General features: G+C 37.0%; 1 protein-coding gene across 5 annotated transcripts in view; it reads left to right on the top strand.

Moving 5' to 3' along the window:
* GAS2 (growth arrest-specific 2) overlaps positions 1–16,499 on the top strand; it is a 149,224-nt gene that overhangs the window by 73,447 nt on the left and 59,278 nt on the right. For all 5 annotated transcript variants that reach the window (XR_826908.1, XM_010858403.1, XM_010858404.1 and 2 more), the window contains one exon: positions 6,148–6,255. Coding sequence is in view for 4 of the 5 variants with exons in the window: in XM_010858403.1 (XP_010856705.1) it covers positions 6,148–6,255 (108 nt within the window). In the remaining variant the exon portion in view is untranslated. The remainder of the gene's footprint in view (positions 1–6,147; positions 6,256–16,499) is intronic.

The raw sequence follows: 16,499 nt of genomic DNA, 5'->3' as shown, positions 1-16,499 counted from the left end.
TTATTTTGTAAGGTAGTTGAGTAACTTGGTATTAATAGTATGTAATGGCACATTATATATTGGTAAGAACAACTTTTCTTTTTTCTCAATTATACTTTTTTGATTAGACTTCATTTTTATTTTATTTTTTTTAATTTTATTTTATTTTTAAACTTTACATAATTGTATTAGTTTTGCCAAATATCAAAATGAATCCATCACAGGTATACATGTGCTCCCCATCCTGAACCCTCCTCCCTCCTCCCTCCTCATACCATCCCTCTGGGTCGTCCCAGTGCACTAGCCCCAAGCATCCAGTATCGTGCATTGAACCTGGACTGGCATCTCGTTTCATACATGATATTTTACATGAACTCTGTGGGAGAGGGAGAGGGTGGGAAGATTTGATTAGACTTCATTTAGAGTAAGATCTTCCTTTTAGTCTTTCTCTTATAAAAGTGTTTTTCTGGGACTACTCTGATCTTAGTCCTTTTCCTCTAAGCTGTTACCTTCATTCACTTTCTTTAATGCATTATAGTCAGAGGTCTGGCCAGCATCACCCTTAACCTCCTTATGAATGAATTAGTGAATCAAATGAATATTTTAGTCCTCAAATTATGAGACCACTTTCCGGTGTATCTGACCCTGTTGACCACTCTGGTCTCGTAATTCTCCACAAGTATTATTGCTACCAGAAAGATCAACCTAAAGGGAATTCAGAATTGATTAAATTTTTATGGGAGCTCTATAATGTCCAGGGTAAAGTCCGCACTCATATATGTGTCACATAAGGCCTTCATGTTGTGGCCGATTTTGTCTTTCCCAGCCTTTTTTACGCTCTGGGTTCATTCTTGCATAGTAATGTATCTATTGTAAACCTGTCCTCTAAGCCCAAATGCCCAAGGCTTATTTTATGCCCTGTGTTTTTCCTCATTTGCTGTCCTCACCCTGCTCACTTTTGGTTTCTACTTTTAGACACCCTTTCATCTTCTAAAATTCAGGCTGCACGGTCTTCTATAGAAAGTTTTCTTGGCATCTCTCATTCCCGGTAAAATTGACGAATGTGTCCTTGGTTCCTCAAGTGTTCTTATACATTTAGTGAAGTGTTTATCATGTTGGGCATAAATACCTGTTCTTCTCTAGGTACTGTCTTTGTTCTCAAAGACGAGGACCGTATTTTATTCAGCTATATCTAGTGCCATGCTAATTGGATACATTGTTAATGTGAGTAATCAAAGCTTGAAAAAGATTCTCCCTTTTTCTGTTTGTCTGGAATGGCCCTGTGCTCTGGAGAAAATGTGCATTTCTCAGCTCTGCTGTAACTTAGCAGAAGGAGGAGGAGATGTTGCCCCTTGGGCTGTTTACCTGAGCCTGGGCAAAGTAGCTAGAATGGTTCCCTTTCTTCACCAGCTTGTCTCCCGTGTGGCCACCCCTCATCCTTGAGAAGGGGAGAAGGACAGGGGAAGAAGGTGGTGAAACAACTACGAAAGGGATTTTGGAAAAGTTTTACCAATAATCCAGTTCAGAGCACATACGTGAGTTAGGGACTGTCTTCAAAATGGCAAGACTCATTCTGTCGTTGCTCTCACTATGCCAGGCTCTGTTCTTGCAGCTGGAAACAAGGAAGGGGCTTTCGAGAAGCTTTAAACTCCCTTTACAGTTTTTCAGGGTTTGGGAACATAACCGTCTGTATAGTTAGGGGGTTTTCATCGAATGTAGGAAATGTGCTAAGTGGATTCTTATGTATTGTTGCCAGCTAGAATGCTGTGTGTGTGCAGTCCTCAAACCAGCATTTCTCAAAGAATGTTTAATCACTCACTCACACCACCAGATGGCCCATGGCATGAATAATTCCATGGGTAGGTTAGTTTAAGAAATACAGCTTACTGTAGTCCTTACCTAGAGTTTGGCAATGCATTCTGGCGTATGAAAGGCACTAATGAGTTCTATAATAAGATCTTGTTTAACCTGGAATTTTCCATGCTTCTTTGGCCACAGAAGCCTCTTAAAGTCTCCTTCATACTACACTGGGGAAACTGCACTGAAATATTTGCATTCTGTTTAAGTGAGAGTTTTTCACCAAAGTGTTTTATTTCAGGGACAGTAGAACAGAGAGAAAAACCATTTGGGCCTCACTAATGGTTTAAATCAGAGCTTCATATGTCAAATATGAAAAGGAAATAGTTCATATGGCAACTGCTTCCCTGCATATGAGGCATAGATAGCCATTGGGGAGTTGCAATTCACATACTCCAACATGTGCTTTAGAATGGGGGTATAAAAATATTGCTTGCAAAGTTCCTGTGTTTATTTAATAATATTGAATATTTATACTCTAGAGATATTATTTACATCAAAAAAGAGGGAAAAAAGAATAAAGAAGAATAGTGAAGAAGAAAAAGAAAAAAGTGGAGAAAAGAGTAAAGAAAGAAGGAGGGGAAAAAAAAAAGAGACACAGACCCTTGTTAAAATGTCATATTCCAGTGAATAGTTCCAACAATAACTGCCAGTTTAGAAACTTTCAATGCATCTTCACATTTCCTTGTTTGACATAGGAGATTTGTGGAAAATTGGGGGAAAAAATAGGTGACCCTTAATGTGGGTAATACACCCCACCTTCTTTAATCAAGCAAGACATCCTAAGAGGAACAGAACACAGTGGAGTCATTCAGATTAATTTATTCCCCAGATGTCCTGATAAAGTGACTCAGCTGTGATAAAATGATGGGGTCAGATTTAGTTCCCTTGTGTTGAGCCTGTTCCCACACAATGAGTTGAATACAGTTCTAAGAAACCAGTCTTACTTTCTTCCTCTTCTCCATCAACTTCCTCAGTCTGGGGATGAGAGATAGTATAATTCTGAGTAATCAGGCTCCTCTTGAAATCCCATTTCAGCAGAATACTGGCTGGGTTCCTGGCCAAAAACAGAACACCTGCCAGACTGACTTATCCCAAGGTAATGTAAGAAGCACAGGTGTCATCAGTCACTGTTTACTTAACAATATATTTCCATTACCCACAGCCTGGCCTTGTCTCTTCCATTTCTGCCTCCAGCTCTCACACAACTACACAAAAGCCCTTGATTAAAAAAAAAAGCAAGTGTATTTTCAAAGCTTAGGAAGACATTAGAGAAGGACAGACCACTTGAGAAAATGTTTCTTGTATTTTATTTCATTTGATACCAACAGTTTCTGTATTTTGTCTAAAAACACTTCAAGATGGAAATACTTTCCATACACACTTGTGACTGTCATTTCTTAGCAGAGGAACCACTTGAATAGCAATTTAATGTCTGCTCAATTACTAAGCTGCAGAAAAGCTATGCCAAACATGAGTTTCTTAAGGTTTGGGCCATGTGCTTTTATGATGCTGATTGTTGGATATTTTTGGGGGGAAGTGGCCAAAGTCCTTCTCTTTTCCTCCATCCCTTCTCCTCCCCCTCCTTTCCTTTTATCATGGAACTATTGTGGTGCTAAGAAAAGCTGTACTACTTCTAGCAATTGTTTTCAATAAACCCAATGTATTTACATATTTATTTATAGTTTTAAAACATGTTTATAAACACATATAAAAAGAGATACACATATTGGAATACTTAAAATGTCTACAACAGTACACATTCATTGGTCCTGTAACCTCACCTCCACCCCAGACTATGGTTCTGCATCATAGAAGGGAATGTCGTACTTCTTGTTCTATTATCGCCATCTTGTTCAAGAATATCTCTTAAAAAAAATTCCTAGGGATAGAATACTATTAATACTGGGGAAGTGGGTAGATGTATCTATAGCCCAAGTATCGTGTGGTAGGAAAAACTCAGAACTCAAAGACATGGGCCTAATCACTAACATAATTAGGTATGTCACTTTTTCAATGAAGGCCATCTCTAAAATTCTTTGAATCCAGTTGATCTGTCACACTAATTCGCTCTTGTGTCCTGTCTAAGTCCCTGTGCTTATTTATTCAATGTGTATTTATTGAACACATATTATATGCCATTAAGGCATTGTGTTTTATTTCAAGGATTTAAAACTAGAATGAAGTACTATCTCAGTTCTCAAGTAACTCACAATCTGGCAAAGAGACATGAAGGTGAACCAGCCACTGAGATGCAATGTGCTGTAACACAAACAAGTAACAAGAATTGTAGGTTTATATGTTGACAGAATTAGGAATTCTAGAAGGAGCTGATGAAAATACATATCCTGAAATTGGTTCTCTTTTTCCCAGCAGTAGTGTTGGTTCTCCTTTCTAGGCATCCATGAGACATAATTGTATAGTTCTCTTTTTTTAAGATTTTTTTTTTTTATGTGGACCATTTTTAAAGTCTTTACTAAATTTGTTACAGTATTGCTTCTGTTTTGTGCTTTGGTCCTTTTGGCCCTTGAGGCATGTGGGATCTTAGCTCTCTGACCAGGGATCGAACCCTCATTCCTTACCTTGGGAGTGCAGAGTTTTTAGCCACTGCACCACCAGCAAAGACCCCATAATTGTATAGCTCTTAAGATAAATTTTGCTTCAGGATCCCCCCACTTTTTCTAGCTTTCCCCTCTAATGTCTTATGCTTTCATACTTTCTGGAGCCTCACTTGTTATAGGGAAAGCAAGTGGTGTAAGTTCTTTATTCCAGCATGCAAGTGAGTTCCTGTGTTATCTTCCCACAGTTTTTGCTTAGTGGAGTGCTGATTGAAGTCAGACATCAAACTATTTGAAGAAATGATTGAATTTCTTTGATGACAAAATTCTAGGAATCATGTCTTTGTGGAAGTAAGGATTTGGATGAGGGGTATCCAAGCCAATTCCTCAGAATCTAAATTTATTCTATGCAGCTTCTCAAATGTAGGTTGAGCATGATTTAGATCTGCCATCTATGGAAACTTTGACTCAATACACAAGGTATTATTTTGCATTGTCTGGTTGCGAAAGTGAAAGTCACTCAGTTGTGTCCGACTCTTTGCGACCCCATGGGCGATACAGTCCATGGAATTCTCCAGGCCAGAATACTGGAGTGGGTAGCCTTTCCCTTCTCCAGGTGATCTTCCCAACCCACGGATCAAACCCAGGTCTCCCGCATTGCAGGTGGATTCTTTACCAGCTGAGCCGCCAGGGAAGCCCAAGAATACTGGAGTGGGTAGCCTATCCCTTTTCCAGCAGATCTTCCTGACCCAGGAATCAAACTGGGGTCTCCTGCATTGCAGGCAGATTCTTTACCAACTGAGCTATCAGGGAAGCCTCTATTGTCTGGTTGGTTGGTGACTTTAAGAGAGGACAGGTATGAGACACAACATGGGAGGTTCCCAACAAAAGAAAACATAAATAAACCTTATTCCTAAGATCATGGACTATATATCGTCTTTAGTAGTCACAACTATTTATAAGCATTTTGCATTTATCATTTAGTATTTGTATTTTTTAAAGAGTAGGGAGAACCCCATGGACAGAGAAGCCCTGCAATCTATAGGGTCACAAAGAATCAGACATGACTGAAGTGACTTAGCATGCATGCACATGGAGATAAAACAGAGAAAATTTGATAGTCAGACATGGATTCTATAAAATACATATAAACTGTGAGATAATGCTATGAGAATAGGTCTTGGAAGATGGGAATTACTGAGGAGTGAATTGCCAGATTAGTCTGGATGAATTAAAGATGACAAAAAGAGTTCAAAATAGGGTGAAGCAGTAGTCTCATTTTAAAATAATAATAAAATTTAAACTCTCATGTATTTTGAAAATGGGTAAAATTAGTATTAAAATTATGATAGGGAAGCATATGCACTATGTTAATATAGATGCTGTTCCAGCCATCAGTAGACTTTCTTGGCAACACAATGTACACAGTCTTCTTAATTCACTAAACATGAGACCCCAGCGCATCATCCCTACACTGCCAGTTGATTTGCTCCCGATTATCCTCCGGTATTATCATTGCCATCAGCCCGCTTAGGCCTTCGTGCAGTTACTGGCCTGCACAAAGTACCTTCAGGGCCTGACCTTTACATAGTTCAGGTTTAATATGATATTTCTGTGCTCACATCATGTCGATAGGCTGATAGAGAACACATTCAAACGCATTAATGGTTTAGGGGCCTTTGAACCCGTGAAACAAATTAATCTAAATGGAATCTGATTAAGCAGAATGAACTCGCCAGCTCTTCCATTTCAGGTGAAGCGGATTTCTGAAGATCCTCCTTGCAAATGCCCAAGCAAGTTCTGCGTGGAGAGGCTCTCTCAAGGAAGATACCGCGTCGGAGAGAAGATCCTTTTTATTAGGGTAAATTTTCACTTTTCACTTGACAGCTTGTTCTCCTGAGCATGTACAGAACTGGAGTTGGGGGTTACAGGGAAAATATGACCAGTAACTAAGCAGGAACTTCCCAGGTGGTGCTTACAATTGGGTTTGAACATGAGATATGGAAATTTTTATTATCATACATAATTACTGCTGAGGGCTAAATAAATACAACTTTATCTTTTTACATATACACCAAACAGATCATAGAATCAAACTGAATGAGGAAAAGAAGAGAAAACAAATTCGTTTTTGGTCTAGGCATTTAGTTTCAAAGGAACTAAATCTGCTTCAATGGGTAATAAGAAACACTATTCTGCCCTGGTTTTCCATATCTTAAGTTTGGGAAATGATCAACCCATAGGTCCTGATAACTTTCAAATTATTTGAATATGACTTTTGAAAAAGTTTGGGTTATTAACCAGGGTGAGGAAAGTCAAAACTCATTACAATAGAGTGATTAAATGATGACTGCCATTATTTTAGTAGTTTTCTGGGTTAGAATAAAGAAATAGGGGGCCTGTGCCAATGAAAGATTTGGTGGCCTCTGGCCATTTTTCAGTCATCCTAATTAAAAATCTGACAATTTTTGATTGTAATTATTGACTTAATAAAGTAACATTTCAGGCTGTGATCTGCTTTGTTAATCATCAAGAGAATTTAATCTCTCAAAATGTTTGTTACTTTCCCTAAGACCAAGAGAGAAACAATCCCTAAAAAACACTGACGTAGAAAGCACTATTCCTTAGAAAGTCATAATTGCACAATTCTTTTAATAATTCTGTATCTAACACATTTACTGCTGGTTTACTGTTTTCAGCATAAGCTAGAGTTAACAATTTCACGTCTAACCAAATTCCAAAGTTTGTTGACAACACCCAATGACTTATGTATGGATTATGATTATTATATATTTTTGTTGTTGTGAACACATTTTCTCATTATGCTTTTGAGTCAGTACGATAACAACCAATAAGAATGAAAAATTAGGAATGTGTATGGTTTACTGAGAAAGAACCCAGAAGACGTTTCTGCAGATGATATCTTTGCTAAGCGTACGCTTTATGTGGGTTTGCAGAAACCAATGTATGATTGGATACTTTGCATACATGGCTATCTAATGTTTACTTATGTAAATGCATCTATATGCTTATGTAGATATGTTAATTTATATGCGCAAGTCTCTAAAGGTGAGGGAGAAATCTCTACCCAATATAAAGAATCCTTTAGTACAAGAGGATATCTCCAAGGTTTTTAACTGTCACTTTTAGGCAAATATGCTAATAATCCCCTGCTACAGTGGGAATTCTTGTTTCTAGTTTATCAAAAACAATTTCTCAAAGCCCCAGATTTGGCATTGTACCTTCCAATGAGCAGCACTGTTTTTGAACTACCTAATAACCCTGATGCTATCCCCTGAGGGATTGGGGGCAGGAGGAGAAGGGGACGACAGAGGATGAGATGGCTGGATGGTATCACTGACTCAATGGACATAAGTTTGGGTAAACTCCCGGAGTTGGTGATAGACAGGGAGGCCTGGCGTGCTGCGATTCACGGGGTCGCAAAGAGTCGGACACGACTGAGCGACTGAACTGAACTGAATAGACCAACGAAGTTAAATGCAGTCGATTTCTGTCTATGGTACAGATACAAATTTGCTTTCTTCCAAGGTTTAAATATATCAATTATTTTTCACTGTCTTTGGAGTGATGATGAAACCTCCTTGTTGACTTCCGTAATAACAGAGATTTAGGTATTTCTATTTAGCCATGCTGTGTATCTTTGAAATGTAAACAGATGGCTTTCAGCCTAATGTCATGATCTTGTGGAGGAGAGAGGTAAGAATTTTCCTTTGTTCTTTGTTCATTCACTTAGTTGGTAACTACCCAGGCCTCAAGTACTGAAAAATCACTTGGCAATATAAAGCTGTATAAGCTTGTAGTAAGGTTTTCAGAAATATGTCTTAGATGCCATGAAAATGTCTATACTATTTGATTTGTCAACCTCAATGCAACTCCATGTAAATATTTTAACGATACTATTCCATGTAAACAATCTTAACAATAATTTTAAAAACTGGTCCTCAGATATGCAACAGTATCATCTGGGAAATGGTTAGAAATGCAAATTCTTGAGCCTGTCTCTGGACCTATTGAATCAGAAGCTCTGAGGGTGGGGCCCAGACACCTGTGCTTTAACAAGCCTTCTAGATGATTCTGATGCATCCTAAAGTTTGAAACCACTAATCTAAAAGAGAGCACTAACTGTATGAATGAAAAGATCTGGTTTTTAACAGTATAATTAGAAGTCACTTGCATATCTGATCATGGAAGTATATAATCATTGAGGTACTAGGAATGATTATTTTAAAGACTTCTCTGTATCATGAGAAAACACTGAAGATACAATGTTAAGTGGGAAAACAGACTTTGAAATTGTATTTACATATAAAAATATCTGTGTATAAATCCAATGTGATTAAGACTTAAAGGGAATAGGAATAATTGAAAATATTTTTTTAATTTTCAGAAGGCATTAAGTTATGAGTGAATGATTTTTTTCTGTTCTACATTTATTTCTGATGATATTAAAAATAAGGATTCTTTAAAAGAAGAGAAGTCAGCAACCTGATACAGTTGCAAATGTGAGAATAAATAAATGGACTTCTAAAATGTATCAGATTAATTAGCTCAGTGCTCATTTTTCTGATCTTTTATCTAAGCTTTTTATCTTCTGAACAAGAGTAGAGAGGTTTATTGGCACCATGGAGTTGTTTAGACCAGGGAGGGCTTTGCATTTTGTTGTGAACTTGTAGCATATTTTTCCTTGGATGAAGCTCTCATCTTTCCTTATTGTTCTTTACTATTTTATTTTTCCATTGTGAAAACTTACACAAATTGTTTGCAGTTAGCCCTAGGAAATGTATAAACGTATTAATATAAATGCCCTTCTCTTTTCAGACCCCATCAGTGAGCCATATGCTCAGTTTTCTCCCTGCTGAAGTTTTAATGACTAAAAACTTTATAGTCATTAAGGTTTTTATCATTTGATATCCCTTTCCTTCAAGGCTCAGTTTTTAGTGACATGCAAATAATCTAATACAATAAACTGACCTGTGCTAATGCATGAATTGGATGTAAATGACTCCAGTGAATAGAACTTCCATGGGGGGTAAGATCTTTACACTTAACACAGTTGTTCTCGTGTTCTGATAGTGGAGCATGAGGGCAAGCCAGTGGGCTCACATGTGGTGAAAGAGCTGACTTTTTTTGTGCTTTGGGCACTAATACAATGAATAATTTTTTTGCTTAATTACGATTTACCACTACCCTAAATTTAGTGTTGTTCAAAATGTGTTTCAAGGATTTATAGTTCTAGAAGATGTTAAAAAATATTATTCATAAAGAAGAAGGGTAGGACCATGGGTTTAAACAGATGTCTTTAATAACTCTTATTACTGATAATTGCCTCTATTAGCCTCTATCTTAGCACCTGTGATATATCTCACTTTAACTTCTCAGTGCAATGTTGCCATTCTCATTGTACAGCTGAGAAGCACAGAGGTTGAGTAACTTCCCAGATTAGAAGCAAATAAGTGATGAAGCTCAGTTCAGTTCTATCACTCAGTCGCGTCTGACTCTTTGCGACCCCATAAGTGATGAAAGTAGGGAAAACCAAGAGATTATTCATGTATGACCTAAATAAAATCCCTTACAATTATACAGTGGGAGTGACAAATAGATTCAAGGGATTAGATCTGATAGATGGGGTGCCTAAAGAACTATGGACAGAGGTTTGTGACATCGTACAGGAGGCAGTGATCAAGACCATCCCCAAGAAAAAGAAATGGAAAAGGCAAAATGGTTGTCTGACGAGGCCTTAAAAATAGTTGTGAAAAGAAGAGAAGCAAAAGGCAAAGGAAGAAAGGAAAGATAACTCATTTGAATGCAGAGTTCCAAAGAATAGCAAGGAGAGATAAGAAAGCCTTCCTCAGTGATCAGTGCAAAGAAATAGAGGAAAACAACAGAATGGGAAAGACTAGAGATCTCTTCAAGAAAATTAGAGATACCAAGGGAACTTTTCATGCAAATATGGGCACAATAAAGGACAGAAATGGTATGAACCTAACAGAAGCAGAAGATATTAAGAAGAGGTGGCAAGAATATACAGAACTATACGAAAAAATCTTCATGACCCAGATAAACACGGTGGTGTGATCACTCACCTAGAACCAGAAATCCTGGAATGCGAAGTCAAGTGGGCCTTAGGAAGCATCACTGTGAACAAAGCTAGTGGAGGTGATGGAATTCCAGTTGGCTATTTCAAAGCTGAAAGATGATGCTGTGAAAGAGCTGCACTCAATATGCCAGCACATTTGGAAAACTCAGCAGTGGCCAGAGGACTAGAAAAGGTCAGCTTTCATTCCAGTTCCAAAGATAGGTAATGCCAAAGAATATTCAAACTACCACACAACTGCACTCATCTCACATGCTAGCAAAGTAATGCTCAAAATTCTCCAAGCCAGGCTTCAACAGTATGTGAACTGTGAACTTTCAGATATTCAAGCTGGATTCAGAAAAGGTAGAGGAACCAGAGATCAAATTGCCAACATATGTTGGATCTTTGAAAAAGCAAGAGAGTTCCAGAAAAACATCTACTTCTGCTTTATTCACTATGCCAAATCCTTTGTGTGGATCACAACAAACTGTGGACAATTCTTAAAGAGATGGAAATACCAGACCACCTGACCTCTCTTCTGAGAAATCTGTATGCAGGTCAAGAAGCAACAGTTAGAACTGGCCATGGAACAACAGACAGGTTCCAAATTGGGAAAGGAGTACGTCAAGGCTGTATATTGTCACCCTGCTTATCTAACTTATATGCAGCGTACATCATGAGAAACGCTGGGCTGGGTGAAGCACAAGCTGGAATCAAGACTGCCGGGAGAAATATCAATAACCTCAGATATGCAGATGACACCACTCTTATGGGCAAAAAGTGAAGAAGAACTAAAAAGCTTCTTGATGAAAGTGAAAGAGGAGAGTGAAAAATTGGCTTAAAACTCAACATTCAGAAAACCAATCATGGCATCCGGTCCCATCACTTCATGGGAAATAGATGGGGAAACAGTGAGAGACTTTATTTTCTTGGGCTACAAAGTCACTGCAGATAGTGACTGTAGCCATGAAATTAAAAGACACTTGCTCCTTGGAAGAAAATCTATGACCAACCTAGTCAGTATATTAAAAAGCAGAGACATTACTTTACGAACAAAGTTTCATCTAGTCAAAGCTATGGTTATCCAGTAGTCATATATGGATGTGAGAGTTGGACTACAAACAAAGCTGAGTGCCAAAAAATTGATTCTTTTGAACTGTGGTGTTGGAGAAGACTCTTGAGAGTCCCTTGGACTTTAGGATGGCCTGGTTGGATCTCTCTGAAGGAAATCAGTCCTGAATATTCCTTAGAAGGACTGATGCTGAAGCTGAAACACCAGAGCTTTGACCACCTGATGTGAAGAACTGACTCATTTGAAAAGGCCCTGATGCTGGGAAAGATTGAAGGCAGGAGGAGAAGGGGACGACAGAGGATGAGATGGTTGGATGGCTTCACCAACTCAAAGGACATGAGTTTGAGTAAACTCTGGGAGTTGGTGATGGACAGGGAGGCCTGGTGTGCTGCAGTCCATGGGGTCACAAAGAGTTGGACACGACTGAGCAACTGAACTGAAGTGATGAAAGTAGGATTCAAAGGTCCAACTCCTGAATTTATACTCTTTAGCACTAAATAACAGAGAAGGCAATGGCACCCCACTCCAGTACTCTTGCTTGGCAAATCCCATGGTCGCAAGAGTTGGACACGACTGAGCGACTTCATTTTCACTTTTCACTTTCATGCATTGGAGAAGGAAATTCTCCAGTGTTCTTGCCTGGAGAATCCCAGGGACGGCAGAGCCTGGTGGGCTGGCATCTATGGGGTTGCACAGAGTCGGGCACGACTGAAGCGACTTAGTAGTAGTAGTAGTAACACTAAATAATACTGATTTATTTATCTGGGATTATCTGAGATTTCCTGGGGGGCTGAATATATTAATGTGATATATTAATCATGAGAATGAGATGTATTATGTAACATTTTCTGAATGTATCTGAACATGGAAATGGTCCCTATGCCACCTGTTTTCCCCAGAGCATTATCCTGGGCTAGGAGGTCATGAAAACATACTTTGGGAAAGACATTATCAATCAAATCAATTAAAAAAGAATTTGTAACATAAAATTATATGAAAGTTTTCTGCAGTTTGCCAGAGTTAAAATCTATTTATATCAAAGTGTGGCTTCCCAGGTGGCATAGTGGTAAAGAATCTGTCTGCCAGTGCAGAAGTAGGAGACATGAGTTTGATCCTTGGGTTGGGAAGATCCCCTGGAGTAGGAAATGGCAGCTCACTCCAGTATTCTTGCCTGGAAATGTCCCATGAACAGAGGAGCCTGGCAGGCTATACAGCCCATGGAGTTGCAAAAAGTTGGACAAGACTGAGTACACGTGCATACACATATCAAAGTATTTCTAAGAAATGTTGACGTTATACTGTTCTATATGTAAATTCCATTTAGAAATTATGATTCAAGGAAATGCCTGGAAAACTTTAAAAGAAAGGCAGCTAAAATTTAATAAACATCATTTGCACCAGGCATTATAACAGGTGCTCTATGTACATTGTCTCACTGACTTCTCTACCACTGAGCTGGGAAAATGTTTTTATCCTTTTGTTATACATGAAAAGACAAAGACTAATTATGGTTAGGGTCTTAAGTAAATAGTATGATGCACAAAATCTAAGTTTTGACTCCCAAATCCATAACATACTCCATTCTAAGCTACCTGCCTATGACATGTCCATTAGATGCAGATTTTTATTCACAAGGTTAGTCCTGTAAAAAGGACTTGCACCTTTTTCCAATAAGTTTAAGGCTCAACTATATAGTAGTGTATTCCTGTATCATTTTTACTTTACAAATATTCAGATACAAAAAGTACTACAATTGCATAATCAGTAGTACTATGCAGTGTAAGGCAAAGGATTTAATTTGTTTGCCTGACTGTATTGTGGTAGTAATAAAAATTATAGTAATTATTAGGTGTTTACCTGTATGTCAGACACTATTCAAAATGGTTTATATGGCCTATATAAGACAATAAGATATCTTACTTTCCACCATTATATCTTATTTATTTATTTTTTTTAATTGAAGGATAATTGCTTTACAGAATTTTTGATGGGAGGGAGGTTCAAGAGGGAAGGGACCTATGGATTCCCATGTTCATACCTATGGCTGACTCATGTTGATATTTGGAAGAAAACATCATTATATCTTATATCTTTTTCAAGGAAGTCAAAAGATAATCTTTTACATTGCTAATATAGTTTTCTTGTCTTTTTACTAATTATTGATATTTTAAGTGGATTAATATTATTTTAAGACATTTTAATAGCAGATTTTTATAATTGGGTAAACCATATCAGTTTTCATTCTAACACTCTGAAGCATCTGAATATTTTTTTCTTCATATTTTAAGGAATCTGACTTCTTAGGAAGCCTAAAGAAAAGGCAATGAATAATTTCACTGGAACTCAGCAAAGGGATTTGAAATATTATGCAGTCACCTTCATTATACTAGTTTTGAATTAAGTCATCACAAATCAATGGAAAAGCCACACACATTATTATTGATTCTTTGTAATTTCTTCTTTACTATAAGAAATCTTCAGGGTTATACCTCTGTGTAGAAAACAACTCACTATAATAAGCCAAGCAAAAGAGGTACCAGAGCTCTGTTGCTATAGCAACCCAACCTGGCAATGTCTTCTGGGACTTGCTCTAAGGGAAGGGCCAATGATAGGGAGTAATGTGACTTTCTTATCTGCTCTTATGACATATATTGATTTACTGTGAATAAAAAGTAACATGGTTCAAATTGCGTACCTTTCCTGGTAATGAAAAATGGGCTCTTGTATAAAAATGACAAGGAGTTTTAAACAAGTAGCAAGGAGTAAAACTTTCATTTATCTTAGTGGAAACATTGCATAAACAGCCCTTCCTCAGTAGTTGAATGTTGAAAATTCATTTTCTTGAATAGCAAGGATATAAATATTTCATATAATTTAGCAATTTATGGGAGCAGCGATTAGGATTTCAAAACTGTCTAATGGGTTATATTACTTTTAGGGAAAAAATGGTCAGGTTTGCCTCTGATACATGTATAAAATCTCAAAGCATTTATAATGTTCTAATCCATGATGAAAGAAACATGGCTGCTATTACGGCATGAATATTTCCAGACTGAGTACCTTTCTTTGCCCAACTGCCTCAAAACTGAACACTAATTCAGGTAAAGCAAGCAAGAACATTTAAAATGTATTCAAACACTTTAAGATTTCTTCTTAATAATGTCTTTGCTCCATTAAAGACACTCTCATTTCTTTGTAATTTATTCATGTTCAATGAGGCTGGCCCAATAGGATATCATTTACACTTTGGTAACACATCTCTCAAAGGACTTTGCAAATGTTAATGTCTTCTTAACCTCTTCTTTCAGAGAAAAGTATATATCTTGGATGAATGCAAAATAAACAAATAGTGATTGACCACAGCTATAAAAAAAATCAGCTGAATGGATGTTAACCTTTCTGAAATTTATTCCTTGAGAATGAAAACCTTTAAACATAGAAAAACTATGTTCTAATCATAGACTTTGTCCATGATTGCACCCAATACTACATTTGACACTAAATTGGAAAACAATAAAAAAACACAACTTGATATCCCTTAAAAGAATTGAAAGAGTAATATATCTGGGCCATTCTCTATATTCCTATTTAAGTTAGAGAAGTATATCAAGTGTGAAGAACAATAAATAAATGAGTTCAAAACCAAAAACTCTTTTCCTTGAGAATTTGCCAATATTTGCCACTTAGCAGTGAGTAGATTTTTTAAAAAAAATATTATGTCTACCTTTTAACTGAACTGGTAAGCATTTTTACTTATATCCAACTGGATCAGCAAAGTTTACCACGCCTTTAAGTTGTACAATACATGCGTGACTCTATTTCACCTTGAATCATTTTCTTTTGCCATTCCACTACATCTAGAATAAATGGATAATATTTTTTACTAGCCACAAATAAAATTATGTAAACTTACAAAAACATTGGAAAAGTAAGCATCTTCAATTGAGGAAATACATAGGACCTATGATTTTTATTCCCACTTTCTGCATTGCTGTGCCTTCCTGCCATTGAGATAAATTCATTGTACCAAATTTATCATGGATTCTTTTGTATATATATAGACAATAAGGAAACCAAGTATTAGGAAGTTAATTACTCCCCAAATGTCACACAGCTATAGGAGTTGAAATCTTTCTTTGAATTCAGCATATCTGATTTCAGAGCCTATATTTTTAACTATATGCTTTTCATTCTGTTTCAGACTATCTAGTCTTTGGCATGTTGTGCTGTGAGTATTCTGCTCAGCTTTCAACATCCACTGATAATTGACCTGTACTTAATGGTAGTTCCTAATTTGCTTATTCCTTTGCTGCTCTGGTTTGGTAAAGCATGGAATTTAATAGCCAATGCCTGTTAGAAGAGATTACCCAAGAAACAATCTTAGAAAATAATAACACCCCAACACACACACACACACAAATCAGAAAAACCAGGATGGTTTTCACATTGTTCAACATAGTTACTGATTTTTTTCCCAATATATTGACCAGATTTGAAAGATCTTTCCCAAAAAAATGATTTATTTGGTGAGTGAACAAAGGGATATTCTCAAATTACTTCAGTTATATATTTCCATTTCCAGTTTGCTTTTATGTTATCAATATTAAATCCCATTAATCTTGTTATATATGAAAGGATTTTCTGACCATGATATGGTGGGTTGGAGAGATGAAATTGCCTTTTCTACCTTTTAGTATTTTTAATAAAGGGTCTAAATTAGACCCTTTATTAAAAAGTACAAAGTACTTTTTATGTACAGATTGTGACAAAGTACAATCTGAAAACTTTTGGCATAGCAGTTAATCCTTTTGAAATCATTTTCCCTAAACATAAGTTTTGAGTAATTTTTTATAATACTTTTTCCTAATTGTGTTACTTGATGGAGGGTAGAGTATTTCTTTTGTGTGGTTTGTAAAGTATACTGTGCTGTGTGTGC

The sequence above is a fragment of the Bison bison genome, unplaced genomic scaffold, assembly GCF_000754665.1.
Source record: "Bison bison bison isolate TAMUID 2011002044 unplaced genomic scaffold, Bison_UMD1.0 scf7180017864388, whole genome shotgun sequence".
In the NCBI taxonomy this organism is placed as follows: domain Eukaryota; kingdom Metazoa; phylum Chordata; class Mammalia; order Artiodactyla; family Bovidae; genus Bison; species Bison bison.
The sequence above is the reverse complement of the archived record's forward strand: the minus strand, read 5'-3'. Positions and strand labels throughout refer to the sequence as shown.